General features: G+C 45.0%; 1 protein-coding gene across 1 annotated transcript in view; it reads left to right on the forward strand.

Annotated features, from left to right (window-relative positions):
- LOC134344528 (nuclease EXOG, mitochondrial-like) overlaps positions 1–21,707 on the forward strand; it is an 87,515-nt gene that overhangs the window by 2,802 nt on the left and 63,006 nt on the right. Inside the window, exons 2-3 of the mRNA XM_063044489.1 lie at positions 5,943–6,092; positions 7,672–7,811. Of these exons, the coding sequence (XP_062900559.1) occupies positions 5,943–6,092; positions 7,672–7,811 (290 nt within the window). The remainder of the gene's footprint in view (positions 1–5,942; positions 6,093–7,671; positions 7,812–21,707) is intronic.

Here is a 21,707-nt window from a genome sequence, read left to right on the forward strand (position 1 = left end):
CATACTTTTCAGCCCACCGTCATTTGCAAGCTCGAGGAGTTGATCTCCTCCCCACGCTGACATGGATGACGTGCGGGTAATGACCTCGCGTGCGTTCAAGCTCAACAGTGGGCGTGACAGAGAATGAGGAAAGGTGCAGCTGACTCATATCGCCAAATCATATCGTTTCCTCGCGGCCCGGTAGCGCATGCTTTGCGGCCCGGTGGTTGGGGACCGCTGATGTAAGGCGACTAAAAATATGGGTAGGTGAGTGATGGCGGGTGCAGGGAAGCTTTGACGCAGTGTTGTGTTCGAAGTAAATTTATAATCAAAGTACACATATGTCACCATAGACAACTCTGAGATTTATTTTTTTGTGGACAGTCACAGTAAGTACAAAAGTACAATGGATTTAATGAAAAACCGTACACAAAGACAAACATCCAATGTGCAAAAGACAACAGAAATTAGCAAATACAAAAAGAAAAACATTAATAGATAAATAGTAAATGATATTGAGAACATGAGTTGTAGAGTCGGTGTAAGTAACTCCCTAGGTTGCGGAAACAGTTCAGTGTTGAGGTGTGTGAGAATTATCAGTTATTAAACTGTTCCTGAACATGGTGATTTGGGACCTGGGCTCCTGTACCTTCTTCCTGATGGCATCAGTGAGAAGGGAGCATGGCCTGGGTGCTGAGGATCCATGATGATTGGTGCTGTTTTCCTGTCACATTGCCCCAAAGGATTTTCCTTTGATGGATGGGACTCTATCCACTACTTTTTGTAGGTTGTACCTTTCAGGTGCATTGGTGCTTCGATACCAGGTCATGATGCAACCAGTTAGTTTACTGTCCACCGCATACCTACGAAAGTTACCAGTTTTAGATGACGTGCCAAATATTTGCAAACTTACAAGATAGGAGATGGACTGCCATGTCTTCTTTGTAATGCCACCTGCACGCTAGGCCCAGGACAGATCCTCTGAAATGATAACACTGAGGAATTTAAAGTTGCTGGCCCTCCAGCTCTGATCCCCTGATGAGGACTGAATCCTCCTGAAGTCAATAATCAGACCTATGGTCTTTCTGACATTGAGTGAGAGGTTGTAGGTAGCACCACTCAGACACATGTTTAATCTCCCTTCTGTGCACTGATTTGTCACCACCTTTGATTCAGCCAACAACAGCAAACTGAAATGAGGCATTGGAGCTGTACTTAGCCGCACAGTCAGAAGTATAAAACAGATTGAGCAGGGGGCTAAGCGTACAGCCTCGTGGCACACCTGTGCCGATGGTGACTGTGGAGGAGATGTTGCCAATCTGAACTGACTGGCGTTTGCAAATAAGGAAACTGAGGATCCAGTTGCACAAGGAGGTATTATAGGAGCAGAATTAGGCCATTCAGCCCTTTGAGTCTGCTCATCCCAGATTCCACTCAACCCCACACACCTGCCTTCTTGCCATACCCTTTGATGCCCTGACTGATCAGGAAACAAATCAATTTCCACCTTAAATATAGCCACAGATTTGGCCTCCACAGCTGTCTGTGGCAGAGCATTCCACAGATTCACTACTCTCTGGCTAAAAAAATTCCTCTTTACCTCTGTTCTAAAGGGTCACCCCTCAATTTTGAGGCTGTACCCTCCAGTTGTGGATACCCCCACCGGAGGAAACATCCTCTCCACATCCACCTTATCCAGTCCTTTCAACATTGGGTAGGTTTCAATGAGATCTGCATTCTTCTAAATTCCAGTGAGCACAGGTCCAAGGCTGCTAAATGCTCCTCAAATTTTAACCCCTTCATTCCCGGAATCCTGCTCATGAACCTCTGGACTCTCTCCAATGACAACACATCCTTTCTGAGATGTGGGGCCCAAAACTGTTGACAATACTCCAACAACAGGAATTCTGCAGGTGCTGGAAATTCAAGCAACACACATCAAAGTTGCTGGTGAATGCAGCAGGCCAGGCAGCATCTCTAGGAAGAGGTACAGTCGACGTTTCAGGCTGAGACCCTTCGTCCTGATGAAGGGTCTCGGTCTGAAACGTCGACTGTACCTCTTCCTAGAGATGCTGCCTGGCCTGCTGCGTTCACCAGCAACTTTGACAATACTCCAAGTACAGCCTGACTAGTGTCTTATAAAGCCTCAGCATTATTTCCTTGCTTTTATAGTCTATTCCCCTTGAAATAAATGCCAACATTGCATTTGCCTTCTTTACCACAGAGTCAACCTGTAAATTAACCTTCTGGGAGTCTTGCATGAGGACTCCTAAGTCCCTCTGCACCTCTGATGTTTGAACCTTCTCCCCATTTAGATATAGTCTGTACTATTGTTACTTTTACCAAATTGCATTATCAATCACAGTGACTAGTGGGGTACCGCAAGGCTCAGTGCTGGGACCCCAGTTGATTACAATATATATTAATGACTTAGCCGAGGGAATTAAATGCAGCATCTCCAAGTTTGCGGATGACATGAAGCTGGGCGGCAGTGTTAGCTGTGAGGAGGATGCTAAGAGGATGCAGGGTGACTTGGATAGGTTAGGTGAGTGGGCAAATTCATGGCAGATGCAAATTTAATGTGGATAAATGTGAGGTTATCCACTTTGGTGGCAAGAACAGGAAAACAACTTCCCTAATATTGATTGGCACCTGATTAGTTCCAGTGGTTCAGACAGGGCAGAGTTCATTAATTGTGTCCAGGACGGATTCCTGTCACAGTATGTTGACAGGCCAACTAGGGGGAATGCCATACTAGATCTACTATTAGGTAATGAACTGGGTCAGGTCACAGATCTCTCAGTGGGTGAGCATCTGGGGGACAGTGACCACCGCTCCCTGGCCTTTAGCATTATCATGGAAAAGGATAGAATTAGAGAGGAAAGGAAAATTTTTAATTGGGGAAGGGCAAATTATGAGGCTATAAGGCTAGAACTTGCGGGTGTGAACTGGGATGCTGTTTTTGCAGGGAAATGTACTATGGACATGTGGTCAATGTTTAGGGATCTCTTGCAGGATGTTAGGGATAAATTTGTCCCGGTGAGGAAGATAAAGAATGGTAGGGTGAAGGAACCATGGGTGACAAGTGAGGTGGAAAATCTAGTCAGGTGGAAGAAGGCAGCATACATGAGGATTAGGAAGCAAGGATCAGATGTATTGAGGAATATAGGGAAGCAAGAAAGGAGCTTAAGAAGGGGCTGAGAAGAGCAAGAAGGGGGCATGAGAAAGCCTTGGCGAGTAGGGTAAAGGAAAACCCCAAGGCATTCTTCAATTATGTGAAGAACAAAAGGATGACAGGAATGAAGGTAGGACCGATTAGAGATAAAGGTGGGAAGATGTGCCTGGAGGCTGTGGAAGTGAGCGAGGTCCTCAGTGAATACTTCTCTTCGGTATTCAGCAATGAGAGGGAACTTGATGACGGTGAGGACAATATGAGTGAGGTTGATGTTCTGGAGCATGCTGATATTAAGGGAGAGGAGGTGTTGGAGTTGTTAAAATACATTAGGACGGATAAGTCCCCGGGCCTGACAGGATATTCCCCAGGCTGCTCCACGAGGCAAGGGAAGAGATTGCTGAGCCTCTGGCTAGGATCTTTATGTCCTCGTTGTCCAGGGGAATGGTACCGTAGGATTGGACGGAGGCGAATGTTGTCCCCTTGTTGAAAAAAGGTAGTAGAGATAGTCTGGGTAATTATAGACCAGTGAGCCTTAAGTCTGTGGTGAGAAAGCTGTTGGAAAAGATTCTCAGAGATAAGATCATGGGGATTTAGAGAATCATGGTCTGATCAGGGACAGTCAGCATGGCTTTGTGAAGGGCAGATCATGTCTAACAAGCCTGATAGAGTTCTTTGAGGAGGTGACCAGGCATATAGATGAGGGTAGTGCAGTGGATGTGATCTATATGGATTTTAGTAAGGCATTTGACAAGGTTCCACATGGTAGGCTTATTCAGAAAGTCAGAAGGCATGGGATCCAGGGAAGTTTGGCCAGGTGGATTCAGAATTGGCTTGCCTGCAGAAGGCAGAGGGTGGTGGTGGAGGGAGTACATTCAGATTGGAGGATTGTGACTAGTGGTGCCCCACAAGGATCAGTTCTGGGACCTCTACTTTTCGTGATTTTTATTAATGACCTGGATATGGGGGTAGAAGGGTGGGTTGGCAAGTTTGCAGACGACACAAAGGTTGGTGGTGTTGTGGATAGTGTAGAGGATTGTCAAAGATTGCAGAGAGACATTGATAGGATGCAGAAGTGGGCTGAGAAGTGGCAGATGGAGTTCAACCTGGAGAAGTGTGAGGTGGTACACTTTGGAAGGACAAACTCCACGGTAGAGTACAAAGTAAATAGCAGGATACTTGGTAGTGTGGAGGAGCAGAGGGATCTGGGGGTACATGTCCACAGTTCCCTAATAGTTGCCTCATAGGTAGATAGGGTAGTTAAGAAAGCTTATGGAGTGTTAGCTTTCATAAGTCAAGGGATAGAGTTTAAGAGTCATGAGGTAATGATGCAGCTGTATAAAACTGGTTAGGCCACACTTGGAATACTGCGTCCAGTTCTGGTCGCCTCACTATAGGAAGGATGTGGAAGCATTGGAAAGGGTACAGAGGAGATTTACCAGGATGCTGCCTGGTTTAGAGAGTATGCATTATGATCAGAGATTAAGGAAGCTAGGGCTTTACTCTTTGGAGAGAAGGAAGATGAGAGGAGACATGGTAGAGGTATACAGGATATTAAGAGGAATAGATAGAGTGGACAGTCATTGCCTCTTCCCCAGTGCACCACTGCTCAGTACAAGAGGACATGGCTTTAAGATAAAGGGTGGGAAGTTCAAGGGGGATATTAGAGGGAGGTTTTTTACTCAGAGAGTGGTTAGTGCGTGGAATGCACTGCCTGAGTCAGTGGTGGAGGCAGATACACTAGTGAAATTTAAGAGACTACAAGACAGGTATATGGAGGAATTTAAGGTGGGAGGTTATATGGGAGGTAGGGTTTGAGGGTTGGCACAACATTGTGGGCCGAAGGGCCTGTAATGTGCTGTACTATTCTATGTTCTATGAATTGAAGGCTTTGTGGCCAAGTTTCTGGACAATACAAAGATAGATGGAGGGGTAGGTAGTTTTGAGAAAGTAGAGAGGCTACAGAAGGATTTGGGGATTAGGAGAATGGGTAAAGAAGTGGCAGATGGAATACACTGTCAGGACGTGTATGTTCATGCACTTTGGTAGAAGAAATGAAAGGGTTGACTATTTTCTAAATGGGGGGAAAAAAAATCAAAAATCTATGATGCAAGGGACTTGGGAGTTCTCATGCAGGATTCCCTAAAGGTTAATTTGCTGGTTGAGTCTGTGGTGAGGAGGGCAACTGTGCTGTTAGCATTTGTTTTGTGAGAACTAGAATATAAAAGCAAGGATGTAATGTTGAAGCTTTATGAGGTACTGGTAAGGCCTCACTTGGAGTATTGTGAGCAGATTGGACCCCTTGTCTAAGAAAGGATGTGCTGAGTCTTGGAGCGGGTTCATTCGGGGAATGAAAGGGTTACCATATGAGGACCAATTGATGGCTTTGGGCCTGTACTGATTGGAATTCAGAAGAATGCGAGTTGGAGGTTGGGGTGGGGTGGAAGTCTCATTGAAACCTATCGAAAATTGAAAGGCCTCGATAGAGTGTATGCAGAGAATATGTTTTCTATGGTGAGTGAGTCTAAGACCGGAGGACACAGCCTCAGATTAGAGGGATGCCCATTTAGAACATGGAGATGAGGAGGAATTTATTCAGCCAGGAAGTGGTAAATCTGTGGAATTTGTTGCCACAGGCAGCTATGGAAAGCAAGTCACTTGTTTTTTTTTCTTGTGAATGATTCTACATGATATTGTGTTTGCTGTTGCTGCAAGTAAGTTTTCCAATGGCCCTGTGCATACGTGGACTTCCCCATATGACAATGACCTCGACTTTAATTTTTCTCTGTAGAGCTCTTGGAGGACAACCTGCTGGAAAAGTTTGGCCTGCCACTGCTTGGTTCAGACGTCCGTTATTGCACCAATCACATCTCCTCGTATGATCAAGCCAAGAGGACACCCAGATGGGTTCTCGAGCACATCACAAAAGAAAAAGTGCAAGGTACATTAAACTGGTTAAGTGAAACTGAGGCCTTCAAGGATCTAGCATTGAGCTGACCCTTGCTCTGCACCTGTGATGATTTCTCACCAATTGCCATAATCCATCCTTATGGGTGTTATAAACTTAAAGGAATGGGTATGTAGATTGACCTCAATGATCTATAAAAGACAGAAGCATTCAATAGGTACATTTAATGTCAGAGAAATGTATACAACATACATCCTGAAATTCTTTTTCTTTGCAAACATCCACGAAAACAGAGGTGCTCCAAAGAATGAATGACAGTTAAATATTAGAACCCCAAAGCCCCTCCCCCCAGTTCCCCCTCCTACACATAAGCAACGCCCATCCCCCTCCCTCACCAGCAAAAAAGCATCAGCAGCCCCCACTGAGCACTCAAGCGTGCAGCAAAGCATCAATAATGACACAGACTTGCAGTACCCCAAAGACCAGTGGTCGTCAACCTCCGGGCCTCGGACCGATACCAGATCATCTGCGCTGACATTTACGTGCTGGGCGGCGCCTAATTAATTAGCCTGTTTATTTTGGCTTTTTTCTTAAAGATGTGCTGGGTGCGTCCTGGCTACCGCTGGACCCCTGCACGCTTTGCAGCCCGGTATTGGTCCGCAGCCTGGAAGTTGGGGACCACTGCCAAAGACTACCCGTTCATGGATTTATTTGCTCTCTATTGGTGGGTATGAGCAAAGTGAATATAACATAACTTCCCCAACTCCTATGCTCAGTGCCCTGACTGATGAAGGCCAGTGAGCCAAATGCCTTCTTCACCACCTTGTCTACCTATGATTGTTGCTGCAAAGGAACAATATACTTGTACCCCCAAGTCCCTCTGTTCTAAGTACTCCCCAGGACCCTACCATTCACTGTCAAAGTCCTACCCTGATTTGACTTGTCCCAAGGTTAGGACAAAACCCCAAGGGGTCTGATCAAGTTTGCAAATAGTTAAAAGAGGAGAGAGACAGGACCTATGGGAACTCCTCACTGCAGGTGTCCAGAGAAAGGCTCTAGATTAACACTCTTGTTAAACCACAGAACCTCTCCTGCAACTGTTTTGCCTGTTGAGTTTATATGCTGGCTCTTTCAAAGAGCAGTCCAATCAGTCCTCTGCTCATTTCTGGGAGGAATTTTCTTCTTTGAATACTACTCTTTTTGAAAGGTTGCTGTTGTGTCTGTATTTGCCATCCTCTCATTCCGACTACTTGTGTTTAAAAAAAAGAGAGAGAGAAGAAGCATTTTTAAATTACCCAGATTCTGTGTGTCTGGTCATCAAAAATCCTCCTCTTTCTTTTTGTAGAATTCCAGCATTAGGGTAAGTAGCATGTTCAACAATCGTAAGCACAAGAGATTCTGCAGTTGCTGGAAATCCAGTGTATCACACACAGAATGCTGGAGGAACTCAGCAGGTCAGGCAGCATCTGTGGAGAGGAGAAACCAAATGATTGTTCAACAAATGAATGTTTAGTTTCCTTTCTAGTAACAGATGGAATCATTAGCCTGAATAAGCTGAAAGACCAGAATTCACCATGGAAATATATTGATATTGGACTGTGGTTTTGAACAGGAACAGCTGATCGGAAGCACTGCAAGTTTAAACCGGACCCTACTGTGTCACCCTGTTTCAGCGCCACCAATGAGGACTACTTCAACAGCGGCTGGAGCCGTGGACACATGGTTCCAGCAGGAGACAACAAATACTCACTGGTACGGAACAATCTGCATACTGTTTTATGTGTGTGTGCACGTGCATGTGTCTTCCTTGAAGTTGAGAAGAATGACGAGTAAACTTATCCAAAGGAGGTCCTGACAGGGTAGCTGTTGGAGTATCTTCACTAACACAGAAGTCTCATACAAGAGGATGTAGTTTAAAAAAAACGAGGGGCCAGTCATTTACAACTGTGGTGATCGACTTGTACTGCATGGAAACTTGTACTGCAAAAGCCTTAGGTTCCATATCATCAGTTTCAGACATAAAGTGGCTCTGGTCAAGATAATCACTTTGAAATGTAGGAGAATGAGGGGCGATCTTACAAAAATGTTTAAAACTATGAGAGGCACAGATAAAGTAGATAGTAACTGACATTAAAGGGGGGTGGGGTCCTAGTTGGCTGCTGGTGACTGGTGGTGTTCCATAGGGACTGTGTTGGGTCTGCTGCTTTTCACGTTATATGCTAAGTGATCTGGATGACAGAATTAATGGCTTTGTGGCCAAGTTTTCAGGCAATATGAAGATAAGTGGAAGAGCAGGCAGTGTTGTGGAAGTATGGAATCTTGGACAGGTTGGGAAAATGAGCAAAGAAGTGCCAGATAGAATACAGTGTAAGGAAGTGTATGATCATACATCTTGGTAGAAGGAATAAAGGCATAGACTATTTTCTAAATGGGGAGAAAATTCAGAAATCGGAAGTGCAAAGGGACTTGGGAGTTCTTGTGTCTGAACCAGGAATCTTAAGGTAGTGATATAAACTTTTCTTTGACTTTTGACTTAAATCATCCATGTGAACCAAGATGGCAATCTGAGCTAGTCTTACTTGCCTGCCTATGAATCTTATCCCTCAAAACCTTATCTATCTAAATGCCTTTTAAATATTGTTATTGTAACTGCCTCTACAGTTTCCTGTGATAATTCGTTCCATATATCCGCCATCCTCTCTAGTGAACAGTTTCCCTTTGGGACCCTTTAAACCTTTCCCCTCTCACCCGCTAGTTTTAGACTCCCTTACCCTGGGGAAGAGACTGGCCATGCACCTTATCTACACCTATCATAATTTTATACACTTGTGTAGAAATTTCATCAGATGGTAGTGAACCTCTGGAATTCTCTGACCTCAGGGGTCACAAAGGCCAAATCATTAGAAATATTTAAGATGTTACAGTTCAGTATTTGAGAGATTGAGGAATTGAGGCTTGTGAGAAGCTGAGGCCAGCATATATTGGTCCTGATAGCTTGAATGGAGAGGCAGGGTTGAGATGTTTGGTAGCCTACTCTTGCCCATGTTTTCTGTGCATGTGAGAAAAGTGGCATTGTAAAGTCGAGAAAGGGTCTGGTTTAGCGGCAGATTTCACTAAACCACAGCGAGAAGTCACTTATAGCCACTCTCATTTTTGTGTGCAGATGTTTGCTAAGGGTTTTTAGGATGTCTCCCACCCAGGCAATACGTAGCCTCAATTTGAAGCCAGTGTAACTTGAAAGCCGACTGTACCTTAATATAGCACATGCAAAATGCTGGAGGAACTCAGCAAGCCAGGCAGCATCTGTGGATAGGGATAAACAATGTTTTGGGCCAAGACCCTTCATTAGGACTGGAAAAACAAAATGAGAAGTCAGAGTAAGAAGGTGGGAGGGGAGGAAGAAGTACAAGTGGTAGGTGACAGGTGAAACCGGGAGTGGGAGATGGGGAGGGGGTGAAGTAAAGAGCTGGGAGGTTGATTAGTGAAAGAGATAAAGGGCTGAGGAGGGGGAATCTGATAGAGGGTAGAAGACTATTTCCAGCATCTGCAGATCTTCTGATGTTTGTGTCTGTGCCTAATGATGATGTGTACTAGAAAAAAGTTACATAGATAGATAGATAAATAAATAAAGGCATCTGTTAGTCTTGCGAGACCATGGATCTGTGCCTGGAAAGTCTTCACTCTTCAGGGCGCAGGCCTGGGCAAGGTTGTATGGAAGACCAGCAGTTGCCCATGCTGCAAGTCTCCCCTCTCCACGACACCAATGTTGTCCAAGGGAAGGGCATTAGGACCCATACAGCTTGGCACCAGTGTCATCGCAGAGCAATGTGTGATTAAGTGCCTTGCTCAAGGACACAACACGTTCCCTCGGCTGGGGCTCAAACTCACGACCTTCAGGTAGCTAGTCCAATGCCTTAACCACTTGGCCATGTGCCCACAGGAAAAAAAAAAGTGACAACAAAGCTTGGAGATGAGGAACAACTGGAGGAGAAAGACAGCTTTTGACTTACCTTGTATGAGAATGTCGTGGTCTGTCACTGTGAATGGATGTGATTTAGAGGAAGCAGGGTACAAGGACTTGTTTGAACAACGATGGATGAGGGAAGTGATCCCGGGTCCTGTACTCAGTGGGTAGTTTCTATGCCTGAAAGCACATATCACTCAGCTCAAGGACAGCTTCTGTTCTGCTGTAACAAGACTGTTGAACAGCCCCATTGTACGTTAAGATGGACTCTTGACCTCGCACTCTACCTCACCATGACCTTTGCCTGCACTGCACTTTCTCCATTACTGTAACACCGTATTCTGCATTGTTATTGTTTTCCCTGGTACTACCTCTAATGTACTGATCTGATGGATTAATTTATATGGATGACATACAAAATAAGAAGTTTTCACTATACCTCAGTATATGTAACAACAATAAACCGATTTACCATTAAGCTGTATAGCCAGCATTTCCAAAACGGTGTATTGTAATGGATTTAGTCCCAAAGTTATGGAAGAGAGGCACACAAGATATGTGAATAACTGCCAGAGGTGCTGCCTTTTAAACCAGATGTTAAGCTGTCGTAGCACCTCCCGCTGGTAAACAAAAAGGGTTCCAAAGCTTACAGCTTACTACCTCACCCTATGTTCCACAAACATTTTGTGCTGAGTTATCTGCCCCTTCCAAAGTGTTTTCAGTAATATGGGAATGGGGCTATATAGCTGATGAGGTTAGTTTTAAATTGGCATCATCTTTGGCACAGACATAGTGAGCCGAAGGGTCTATTTTGAGCTGCGTGTTCTATGATCTGGTCTTCACAGCATATGTGGTGAGCATTCTGCAGGCTTCCCACTCTTTGCAAGGGCATTTCTGTCCTAGGTACTTTGCCCCTCTAGACTGTGATGCCTGTTTCCGGCGCCTCCTCCAGCCAAAGAACACATCCATCTTGCATCCCGTCTGCTGAACCTTGTAAGAATTTTGTGCATTTCAATGACATCCCTAAATCTTATAAGCTAATGAATTCAGTCGCCATCAACCAAATCTCTCCTCTTGCAACCATCGTGAATTTTTGCTGCGAACTTTTCTCTATGACAGAAATCTCCTTTCATGAGTAAGGAGGCGCAGGCGCGTGACGTCAGCCAGTAGAGCAGAAAAAGTTTAAAAAGACTGCCATATCCAGTGGGCAATGGAGTGAGAGGTGGCAGAGTGATAGGGCTTTGGCTCCACGGGCTTAGGCGATCACGAGGCGAGGTAGGTTTACCTGTGTTAATCGCAGAAAGGAAGTAGTATGTGTGTGAAGCCGGTTTCCTGCGCTCGGTGTCAGATGTGGGAGGTCCTGGAGTCTCCCAGCCTCCTGGACGGCCATATCTGCACCCGGTGTGTTGAGCTGCAGCTCCTAAGGGACCACGTTAGGGAACTGGAGTTGCAGCTCGATGACCTTCGTTTGATCAGGGAGAGCGAGGAGGTGATAGCAAGGAGTTATAGGCAGGTGGTCACACCGGGGCCACGGGAGACAGACAAGTGGTTAACAGGAGGGGGAAGGGGAAGGGTCAGGTACTAGAGAGTGAAGGGGAAGAGTCAGGTACTAGACAGTACCCCTGTGGCTGTACCCCTTGACAATAAGTTCTCCTGTTTGAGTACTGTTGTGGGGACAGCTGACCTGGGGGAAGCAACAGTGGCCGTGCTTCTGGCACAGAGTCTGGCCCTGTGGCTCAGTAGGGTAGGGAAAGGAAGAGGATGGCAGTAGTGATAGGGGACTCTGTAGTTAGGGGGTCAGACAGGCGATTCTGTGGACGCAGGGAAGAAACTCAGATGGCGGTTTGCCTCCCAAGTGCCAGGGTCCGGGATGTTTCAGATCGCGTCCACGATATCCTGCAGTGGGATGGAGAGCGGCCAGAGGTCGTGGTACATATTGGTACCAATGACATAGGTAGGAAAAGGGAAGAAGTCCTGAAAAAAGACTACAGGGAGTTAGGAAGGAAGTTGAGAAGATTACTGCCTGTGCCTTGTGACAGTGAGTATAGGAATAGAATGAGGTGGAGGATAAATGCGTGGCTGAGGGATTGGAGCAGGGGGCAGGGATTCAGATTACTGGATCACTGGGACCTCTTTTGGGGCAGGTGTGACCTGTACAAAAGGGGCAGCTTGCACTTGAATCCTGGGGGGGGACCAATATCCTGGCGGGGAGGTTTGCTAAGGCTACGGGGGAGAGTTTAAACTAGAATTGTTGGGGGGGGTGGGAACCAAACTGAAGAGACTGGGAAAGAGGTGGTTGACTCACAAATAGAGAAAGCTTGGAGACAGTGTGTGAGGGAGGATAGGCAGGTGATAGAGCAGGGACGCGCTCAGACGGATGGCTTGAGATGCGTCTATTTTAACGCAAGGAGTATTGTGAACAAAGCGGATGAGCTTAGAGCATGGATCAGTACTTGGAGCCATGATATGGTGGCCATTACAGAGACTTGGATGACTCAGAGACAGGAATGGTTACTTCAAGTGCCGGGTTTTAGATGTTTCAGAAAGGACAAGGAGGGAGGCAAAAGAGGTGGGGGCGTGGCTCTGTTGATCAGAGATAGTGTCACGGCTGCAGAAAAGGTGGACGTCATGGAGGGATTGTCTACGGAGTCTCTGTGGGTGGAGGTTAGGAACAGGAAGGGGTCAATAACTACTGGGTGTTTTTTATAGGCCGCCCAATAGTAACTGGGATACCGAGGAGCAGATAGAGAAACAGATCCTGGAAAGGTGTAATAATAACGGAGTTGTCGTGATGGGAGATTTTAATTTCCCAAATATCGATTGGCATCTCCCTAGAGCAAGGGGTTTAGATGGGGTGGAGTTTGTTAGGTGTGTTCAGGAAGGTTTCTTGACACAATATGCAGATAAGCCTACAAGAGGAGAGACTGTACTTGATTTGGTATTGGGAAATGAACCTGGTCAGGTGTCAGGCCTCTCAGAGGGAGAGCTTTTTGGAGATAGTGATTATAATTCTATCTCCTTTACAATAGTATTGGAGAGAGATAGGAACAGACAAGTTAGAAAAGCGTTTAATTGGAGTAAGGGGAATTATGAGGCTATCAGGCAGGAAATTGGCAGCTTAAATTGGGAACAGATGTTCTCAGAAGTACGGAAGAAATGTGGCAAATGTTCAGGAGATATTTGTGTGGAGTTTGCATAGGTATGTTCCAATGAGATAGGGAAGTTATGGTAGGGTACAGGAACCGTGGTATACAAAGGCTGTAATAAATCTAGTCAAGAAGAAAAGAAAAACTTACAAGAGGTTCAGAGAGCTAGGTAATGTTAGAGATCTAGAAGATTATAAGGCTAACAGGAAGGAGCTTAAGAAGGAAATTAGGAGAGCCAGAAGGGGCCATGAGAAGGCCTTGGCAGGCAGGATTAAGGAAAACCCCAAGGCATTCTACAAGTATGTGAAGAGCAAGAGGATAAGATGTGAAAGAATAGGACCAATCAAGTGTGACAGTGGGAAAGTGTGTATGGAACCAGAGGAAATAGCAGAGGTACTTAATGAATACTTTACTTCAGTATTCACTGTGGAAAAGGATCTTGGTGATTGTAGTGCTGACTTGCAGCAGACTGAAAAGCTTGAGCATGTAGATATTAAGAAAGAGGATGTGCTGGAGCTTTTGGAAAGGATCAAGTTGGACAAGTCGCCGGGACCCGACGAGATGTACCCCAGGCTACTGTGGGTAGCGAAGGAGGAGGTTGCTGAGCCTCTGGCAATGATCTTTGCATCATTATTGGGGATAGGAGAGGTTCCGGAGGATTGGAGGGTTGCGGATGTTGTTCCTTTATTCAAGAAAAGGAGTGGAGATAGCCCAGGAAATTATAGACCAGTGAGTCTTACTTCAGTGGTTGGTAAGTTGATGGAGAAGATCCTGAGAGGCAGGATTTATGAACATTTGGAGAAGTATCATATGATTAGGAATAGTCAGCATGGCTTTGTCAAGGGCAGGTCGTGCCTTAAGAGCCTGATTGAATTTTTTGAGGATGTGACTAAACACATTGATGAAGGAAGAGCAGTAGGTGTAGTGTATATGGATTTCAGCAAGACATGTGATAACTTACCCCATGCAAGGCTTATTGAGAAAGTAAGGAGGCATGGGATCCAAGGGGACATTGCTTTGTGGATCCAGAACTGGCTTGCCCACAAGGCAAAGAGTGGTTGTGGACGGGTCATATTCTGCATGGAGGTCGGTGACCAGCGGTGTGCCTCAGGGATCTGTTCTGGGACTCTTACTCTTTGTGATTTTTATAAATGACCTGGATGAGGAAGTGGAGGGATGGGTTAGTAAGTTTGCTGATGACACAAAGGTTGGGGGTGTTGTAGATAGTGTGGAGGGCTGTCAGAGGTTACAGCAGGACATTGATAGGATGCAAAACTGGGCTGAGAAGTGGCAGATGGAGTTCAACCCAGATAAGTGTGAGGTGGTTCATTTTGATAGGTCAAATATGATGGCAGAATATAGTATTAGAGGTAAGACTCTTGGCAGTGTGGAGGATCAGAGGGATCTTGGGGTCTGAGACCATAGGACGCTCAAAGCAGCTGCACAGGCTGACTCTGTGGTTAAGAAGGCATTCGGTGCATTGGCCTTCATTAATCATGGAATTGAATTTAGGAGCCGAGAGGTAATGTTGCAGCTATATAGGACCCTGGTCAGACGCCACTTGGAGTACTGTGCTCAGTTCTGGTCGCCTCACTACAGGAAGGATGTGGAAGCCATAGTAAGAGTGCAGAGGAGATTTACAAGGATGTTGCCTGTATTGGGGAGCATGCTTTATGAGAATAGGTTGAGTGAACTTAGCCTTTTCTCCTTGGAGCAGCAGAGAATGAGAGGTGACCTGATATAGATGTATAAGGTGATGAGAGGCATTGATCGTGTGGATAGTCAGAGGCTTTTTCCCAGGGCTGAAATGGTTGCCACAAGAGGACACAGGTTTAAGATGCTGGGGAGTAGGTACAGAGGAGATGTCAGGAGTAAGTTTTTTACTCAGTGAGTGTGTGGATTGGGCTGCTGGCAACGGTGGTGGTGGCGGACACGATAGGGTCTTTTAAGAGACTTTTAGATAGGTACATGGAGCTTAGAAAAATAGAGGGCTATAGGTAAGCCTAGTAATTTCTAAGGTAGGGACATGTTTGGCACAACTTTGAGGGCCGAAGGGCCTGTATTGTGCTGTAAGTTTTCTATGTTTCTAAAAATTGCTTGCAGTGCTTGCCAAATACTGAACACAATTTTTAGTAGAACTAAAATCCTTGTGGCTGTGTTCAAAACTTCTTGCAGTAGAAACCGATACACCATATGTTACCTTAACTGCTACTCTGTCCGCGTATTGGCTTTGAGAGACAGGTGTTTGAGGACTGCCCCTGTCAGCCTGATCACTTTGTACATAATTTTCTGCCTTTCTGTTTCTCCTACCAAAAAGTTATAATTTATTCCCATTGTACTGTATCTACTCCCCTCACTTCGCAAGCCCATCACCCCTACTGTGGCATAGGCTGCCGACAGCAGTTCATCACTGCCCTCTATGCTGGGCCAGTCTTTTTAGTTGCCCCCAGTGTAGCCCATCGTTGAAGATCCTTCTTCTCCCAGGGATGAGTTCTTTGGAGCTTCTGTTGGCATTTCTGTAGCTCTGGGTTTTTAACGGGATGGGGTTGCTAGACCCAAGCCCAACCCCCCTCCTTTCGCAGTCGGGCTGGGGACTGCCCATGACAGGGTTGTGTACTTGCTGCTCACTCACTCAAATTCTCTAAATGTCTGAAGCCTCTTTGCTGCCTCCTCACAACTCACAATTCCACTTGGCTTTTGTGAACCGCAAGTTTAAAATGTTATCCTTGTAGTCGTCAGTACTTACCTACCCCATTGACTTAAAAATAATTCAATCAGCACTGGTGTTAAAATTTACATTTGTTATATTATTTGAAGGACTACTTATGAAAAAAATTATTAATTGGCTGTAATGTGCTTTGGGATATAATTTGTTTATGCCAGGTACTTCTATGCCTTTATCATGGACTGAGATTGTGAGATGTTGCTCCACTTAATAGCCAGAAGATGGCAGTGTTGTACAGTTAAGCACAGGTGATTCTACCATTCCAACACACTCAGTAGTTTGACTGCTTAAAGTGTGTCTCATTGAAACCAGGCACTTTGAGAGATAGGACATGTGTGCATGGGTTTAATATTGCTGTATTGGTTCCCTATGTTTCAGGCTAATCCCTCATGTAGTCATAGAGCAATACAGTACGATACAAGCTCTTCAACTCAATGAGTCCATGCTGACTAATTTCCGCTCATTTCCCTCCAGCTGCTCTCCTCCAAGTATCTATTGAAGTTCTTGTCAAATGATGCTATTGTATCTGCTCAATCGCTTACTCATCCCAGATGCTCACCACTCTGTATGAAGAAGTTGCCCTGAGACCCCTTTAAACCTTTCCCCTCTCACCCTATACCTCTGCTCCCCCGGTTTGCTTTTTTGGTTTCCCATACCCTTGGAAAAAGACCCAAAAAACCAGAAATAGGCATCCTGCCCATCAATCATGGCTGATTTATTTTCCCTCTTCAACCTATTCTTCGGCCTTCTTCCCATAATCTTTAATGTCCTTACTAATAGAGAATATATCGACCTCTGCTTTAAATATAACCAATGATTTGACCTCCACAGCCACCTTTGGTATTCCACATATTCACCACCGTTTGACTAAAGAGATTCCTCCTCACCTCTATTCTAAGGGGAAACCCTACGATTCTGAGGCTGTGCAGGAGGGGCTCATGAGAATTATAGGGTAGCCAGGAAGGAGCTTAAGAAAAGACTTAGGAGAGCTCGAAGGGGGCATGAGAAGGCCTTGGCATGTAGGATTAAGAAGAGCCCCAAGGCGTTCTATGCGTATGTGAAGAACAGAAGGATGACAAGAATGAAGGTGGGACCGCTAAAGGATATAGAAGGTAACATGTGCCTGGAGGTGGCGGAGGTTGGGGAGGTCCTAAATGAATACTTTGCTTCAGTATTCACAAGAGAAAAGGACCTTGATCAGGGTGAGGTCGAAATAGAACAGGCCTGTGTGCTGGACAATGTGGAGATTGAGGAAGAAGAAGTGTTGGATCTTCTTAAAAACGTCAAGATTGATAAGTCCCCAGGGCCGGACGTGATATACCCCCAGGTTGCTGTGGGAAGTGAGAGGAGAGATCGCTGGAGCAGTAGCTATGATCTTTGAATCCTCTTTGACTGCAGGGGAGGTGCTGGAGGATTGGAGAATGACAAATGTAGTTCCCTTGTTTAAAAAAGGTAATAGGGAGAATCCTAGAAACTATAGACCGGTGAGTCTTACATCAGTGGTCTGCAAACTACTGGAAAGGATTCTTAAGGATAGGATCTACGAGCATTTGGAGAAGTACAGTCTACTCAAGGATAGTCAACATGGCTTTGTGAAGGGAAGGTCGTGCCTCATGAACCTAATTGAGTTTTTTGAAGAGGTAACAAAAGAAATTGATGAGGGTAAGGCGGTAGATGTGGTCTACATGGATTTTAGCAAGGCATTTGACAAGGTCCCCCATGAGAAACTCAACCAGAAAGTCATGAGGTATTGGATCAGTGGAACCTTGGCTGTTTGGATAAAAAAATTGGCTTAAAGGAAGAAAGCAGAGGGTAGTAGTGGAAGGAAAGTAGTCTGCCTGGAGGTCGGTGACTAGTGGAGTGCCGCAAGGATCTGTCCTGGGACCCCTGCTCTTTGTGATTTTTATAAATGACCTGGATGAAGAGGCGGAAGGATGGGTGAGTAAGTTTGTGGATGACACGAAGATTGGAGGGGTTGTGGATGGAGCTGTAGGTTGTCAAAGGTTACAAGAGGATATAGACAGGATGCAGAGTTGGGCAGAAAAGTGGCAGATGGAGTTCAATCCGGACAAGTGTGAGGTGATGCATTTTGGAAGGAAAACCAGAAGGCTGAGTACAGAGTTAATGGTCGGTTACTTAAGAGTGTGGATGAACAGAGGGACCTTGGGTTCAAATCCATACATCCCTCATGGTTGCTGCACAGGTTGATAGGATAGTTAAGAAGGCCTGTGGGATGCTAGGCTTCATTAACAGGGGGATTGTGTTCAAGAGTAGAGAGGTCATGTTGCAACTCTACAAATCTCTGGTGAGACCACCCTTAGAGTATAGGTTTTCCCCGCCATCTGAAGGTAGAGCGTTCCTATGAAATGGTTCGTAAGCCGGAATGTCGTAAAGTGAAGAAGCAATTACCATTTATTTATATGGGAAAAATTTGTGAGCATTCGCAGACCCAAAAAATAACCTACCAAATCATCCCAGGTAACATATAAAACCTAAAATAACAGTAATATATAGTAAAAGCAGGAATGATATGATAAATACACAGCCTATATAAAGTAGAAATTCTTTTCTGCAATCATTGCTGCACTGTCCACCGTAGCGAAAATCTTACGCAAGTGCTCTCGGCAGAAACACTCTCTCCAGTAACCTTTAAGCTATGAAGCTGCCAAATCATACCAAATAACACATAAAAATACACAGCCTATATAAAGTGGAAATAATGTGTGTACAGTGTAGTATCACTTACTGGAATCGGGAAGACAGTGAGCACACTGATGATGGTGTGTTAGGCTGAGTCGTTGGAGTTGGGGTAGTGGGACACTGGGGTGTCATCTCATCATCATCTGTTTCTATCAGGACAGGCAGGTCATTTTCTATGTCTGCCTGCCTCGATGTTGAAGGTCGAGGTTCGTCGTCTGCTGTGGCTGATGTGGAAGGCTTGAAAAACGACAGTATGCTTGACTGCTTAGCCTCGCGCATTTTTCTATCATACAGTTCTTTGTAAGCACTCAAACCATCCTGCAAATATACCCTAAATCTACGTACCCTTTCAAAATTTAAAAAGTCGTACTTTTCTGCAATCATTGTTGGCAATTGCAGTGAAAATCTCATGCAGTTGCTTCATGTTCAGTTCCTGAACGACTTCACTTTCGGTCCGTTCACTACTGCATTCAGTTTTGATTGTTATCCTTTCCTCTTCCAATTGCATCAGCTCTTCATCTATCAGTTCTTGGTCATGGGACGCCAAAACCTCTTCAATATCATCTTTGTCAGCTTCCACAAGCCAAACTCACTTTGTCCTTACTTCGTTCACCATGATCAAAACGCTTAATTATGTCTAGTTTAACGCTAAGTGTAATACCCTTACAAGCTCTTCTAGGCTTTTCGGATACCTTAGAACTCATCTTGCGAACGGATGCTCAAAATAAATCGACGTAAAGCACAGATGCTTACAGGCACGTGTTTAAGCAATGCCAGCTAGAATGCGGTTCCGGGGGAGGAGCTCGGCTGCTCGGGGCGCGCACTGCCTTTTTTCATAACAGTGAAAACACCTTTTGTTAGCAAAAATGGGTAACTAATGTAGGTCTTTTGTAACAGTGAGGTGTCGTAAAGCGAACGTTCAAAAAGCGGGGGACGCCTGTATTGTGTTCATTTCTGGGCACCTCATTATAGGAAGGATGTGGAAGCTATGGAGAGAGTGCAGAGGAGATTTACCAGGATGTTGCCCGGATTGGAAAACAAGTCTTATGAGGCAAGGTTAGCAGAGCTGCAACTTTTCTCTTTGGAGCGTAGAAGGATGAGAGGGGACTTGATAGAGGTCTACAAGATTATGAGAGGCATAGAGGGGTGGATAGCCAGTACCATTTCCCAGGGCATGAATAGCAGACACCAGAGGGCATATGTACAAAGTCAAGGGAGGGAAGTTTAGGGGAGACATCAGGAGTAAGTTTTTTACACAGAGGGTTGTGAGTGCCTGGAATGACTTGCCAGAGATGGTGGTGGAGGCTAAAATATTTAAGTATTTAAGAGCCTCTTGGACAGGCACATGGATGAGGGCTACAGGGTAGTGTGGGTTATGTAAGGAATATATGGGTTGGCACAACATCGAGGGCCGAAGGGCCTGTGCTGTAGTGTTCTAGTGCCCTCTGGACCTGGACTCCTACTATTGAAAACATGCTCTCCATTTCCATTTTATCCAGGTCTTTTAAAATTCATTTGGTTTCAGTGAGAACTCCCTCATTCTTCTAAACTCAAGTGAGAAAAAGCCCAGTGCTATAAAACACTCCTCATATGTTATCCCTTTCATTCCTGGGATCATACTTGTAAATCTCTTCTGGACCATCTCCTTAGATTCCTCCTTAGATATGGGGCTCAAAACTGCTCACAATTCTCCAAATATGGTCTGTCAGGCACCTTATAAAGCTGCAGCATTATATTGTTGCTTTTATATTCTAGTCCTCTCAAAGCGAATGCTAACATTACATTTGCCATCCTTACTACCAACTTAATCTGCAAGTTAACCTTTTAGTGAATCCTGCACTAGACTCCAAAGTCCCCTTGCACCTCTGATTTCTGAATTTGCTCCCCATTGAAAAAATGGTCTATGCCATTATTCTTCCTCCCAAAGTGCATGACCATACACTTCCCAACATTGTATTCAATCTGCCACTTCTTTGCCCATTCTCTTAATCTGTCCAAGCACTTCTGTAGACTCCCTACTACTTGCCTCTCCACCATATCCTGCAGAATGTTTGACGTAGGTAATGGGATAAAATTACAGGTAACTAGAAAGCAGGTGATCCTTTTGGGATGACGCAGTAAGGTAAGGCAACATACATTACGTTGGAGAATATTGAGCAGTGAACAGGAAGCGAGACCTTGGAGTACTTGAAGTAGTGGGACAAGTGTATGGGGTTCTGAAAAAGTTAAAGTTTACTGTCATTCAACTATGCATATGTATACCGCCAAATGGAACGGTGTTCTTCCGAACTAAGGTGCACAACACAGTACATATACATAACTCACACACAAAATGCATAAATTAATATATTTTGTGGGGTCAAAGAGATTGTTGGACGGTTGTGAAGGATCATTGACAATGTTAATGGCTCTGCAAGTACAGTACTCCTGAAAAGGACATGTAGAGTACTTTGTTAGGTAAGGTACAGATTTATACTGAAACAGCCTGATGTTGGGGAGACCTTCTTCACCAATAAAACACTTGTAGCACATTGAATTCGCAAGCATGATATTGAAAGATGACTTTTAAAAATCTTAGAGTCACAGACCAGTACAGAACAGAACCTGGCCCTTCAGCCCATCTAGTTCAGAAGAACTGTTATTCTAGCTAGTCCCATAGACCCGCACCCAGACCAATGCTCTTCGTACTCCTCTCATCCATACACCTCTCCAAACTTCCCTCAAGTGGTCCAGTTGAACCCGCATCTACAATTTCCATTGCCGCTCGATTCACACTCACACCATCTGAGTGAAGAAGTTCCCCCCAGCTTCCTCTTAAATATTTCACTTTTCACCCTTAACGTATAACGTCTAGTTCTAATCTGGCCTTAACTGAGGGGAAAAAAGCCTACTTGCATTTACCCTATCTATGCCCCACATCATTTTGAATACCTGTATCAAATCTCTCCGCATTTCCTCATGTTCCAGGGAATAAATTCCGAAATCTTGAGCCTTCCCTTGGCAATCAGAGATTAAGATTGACGAGGGCTACATGTTAGGTTTGTGTCTTTCTCCGCATGTCCACAACTCAAAGAGAGTTAGTGCCTGGACTTGATTGATGTACTGAATGGATA

The sequence above is a fragment of the Mobula hypostoma genome, chromosome 3, assembly GCF_963921235.1.
Source record: "Mobula hypostoma chromosome 3, sMobHyp1.1, whole genome shotgun sequence".
NCBI lineage: Eukaryota > Metazoa > Chordata > Chondrichthyes > Myliobatiformes > Myliobatidae > Mobula > Mobula hypostoma.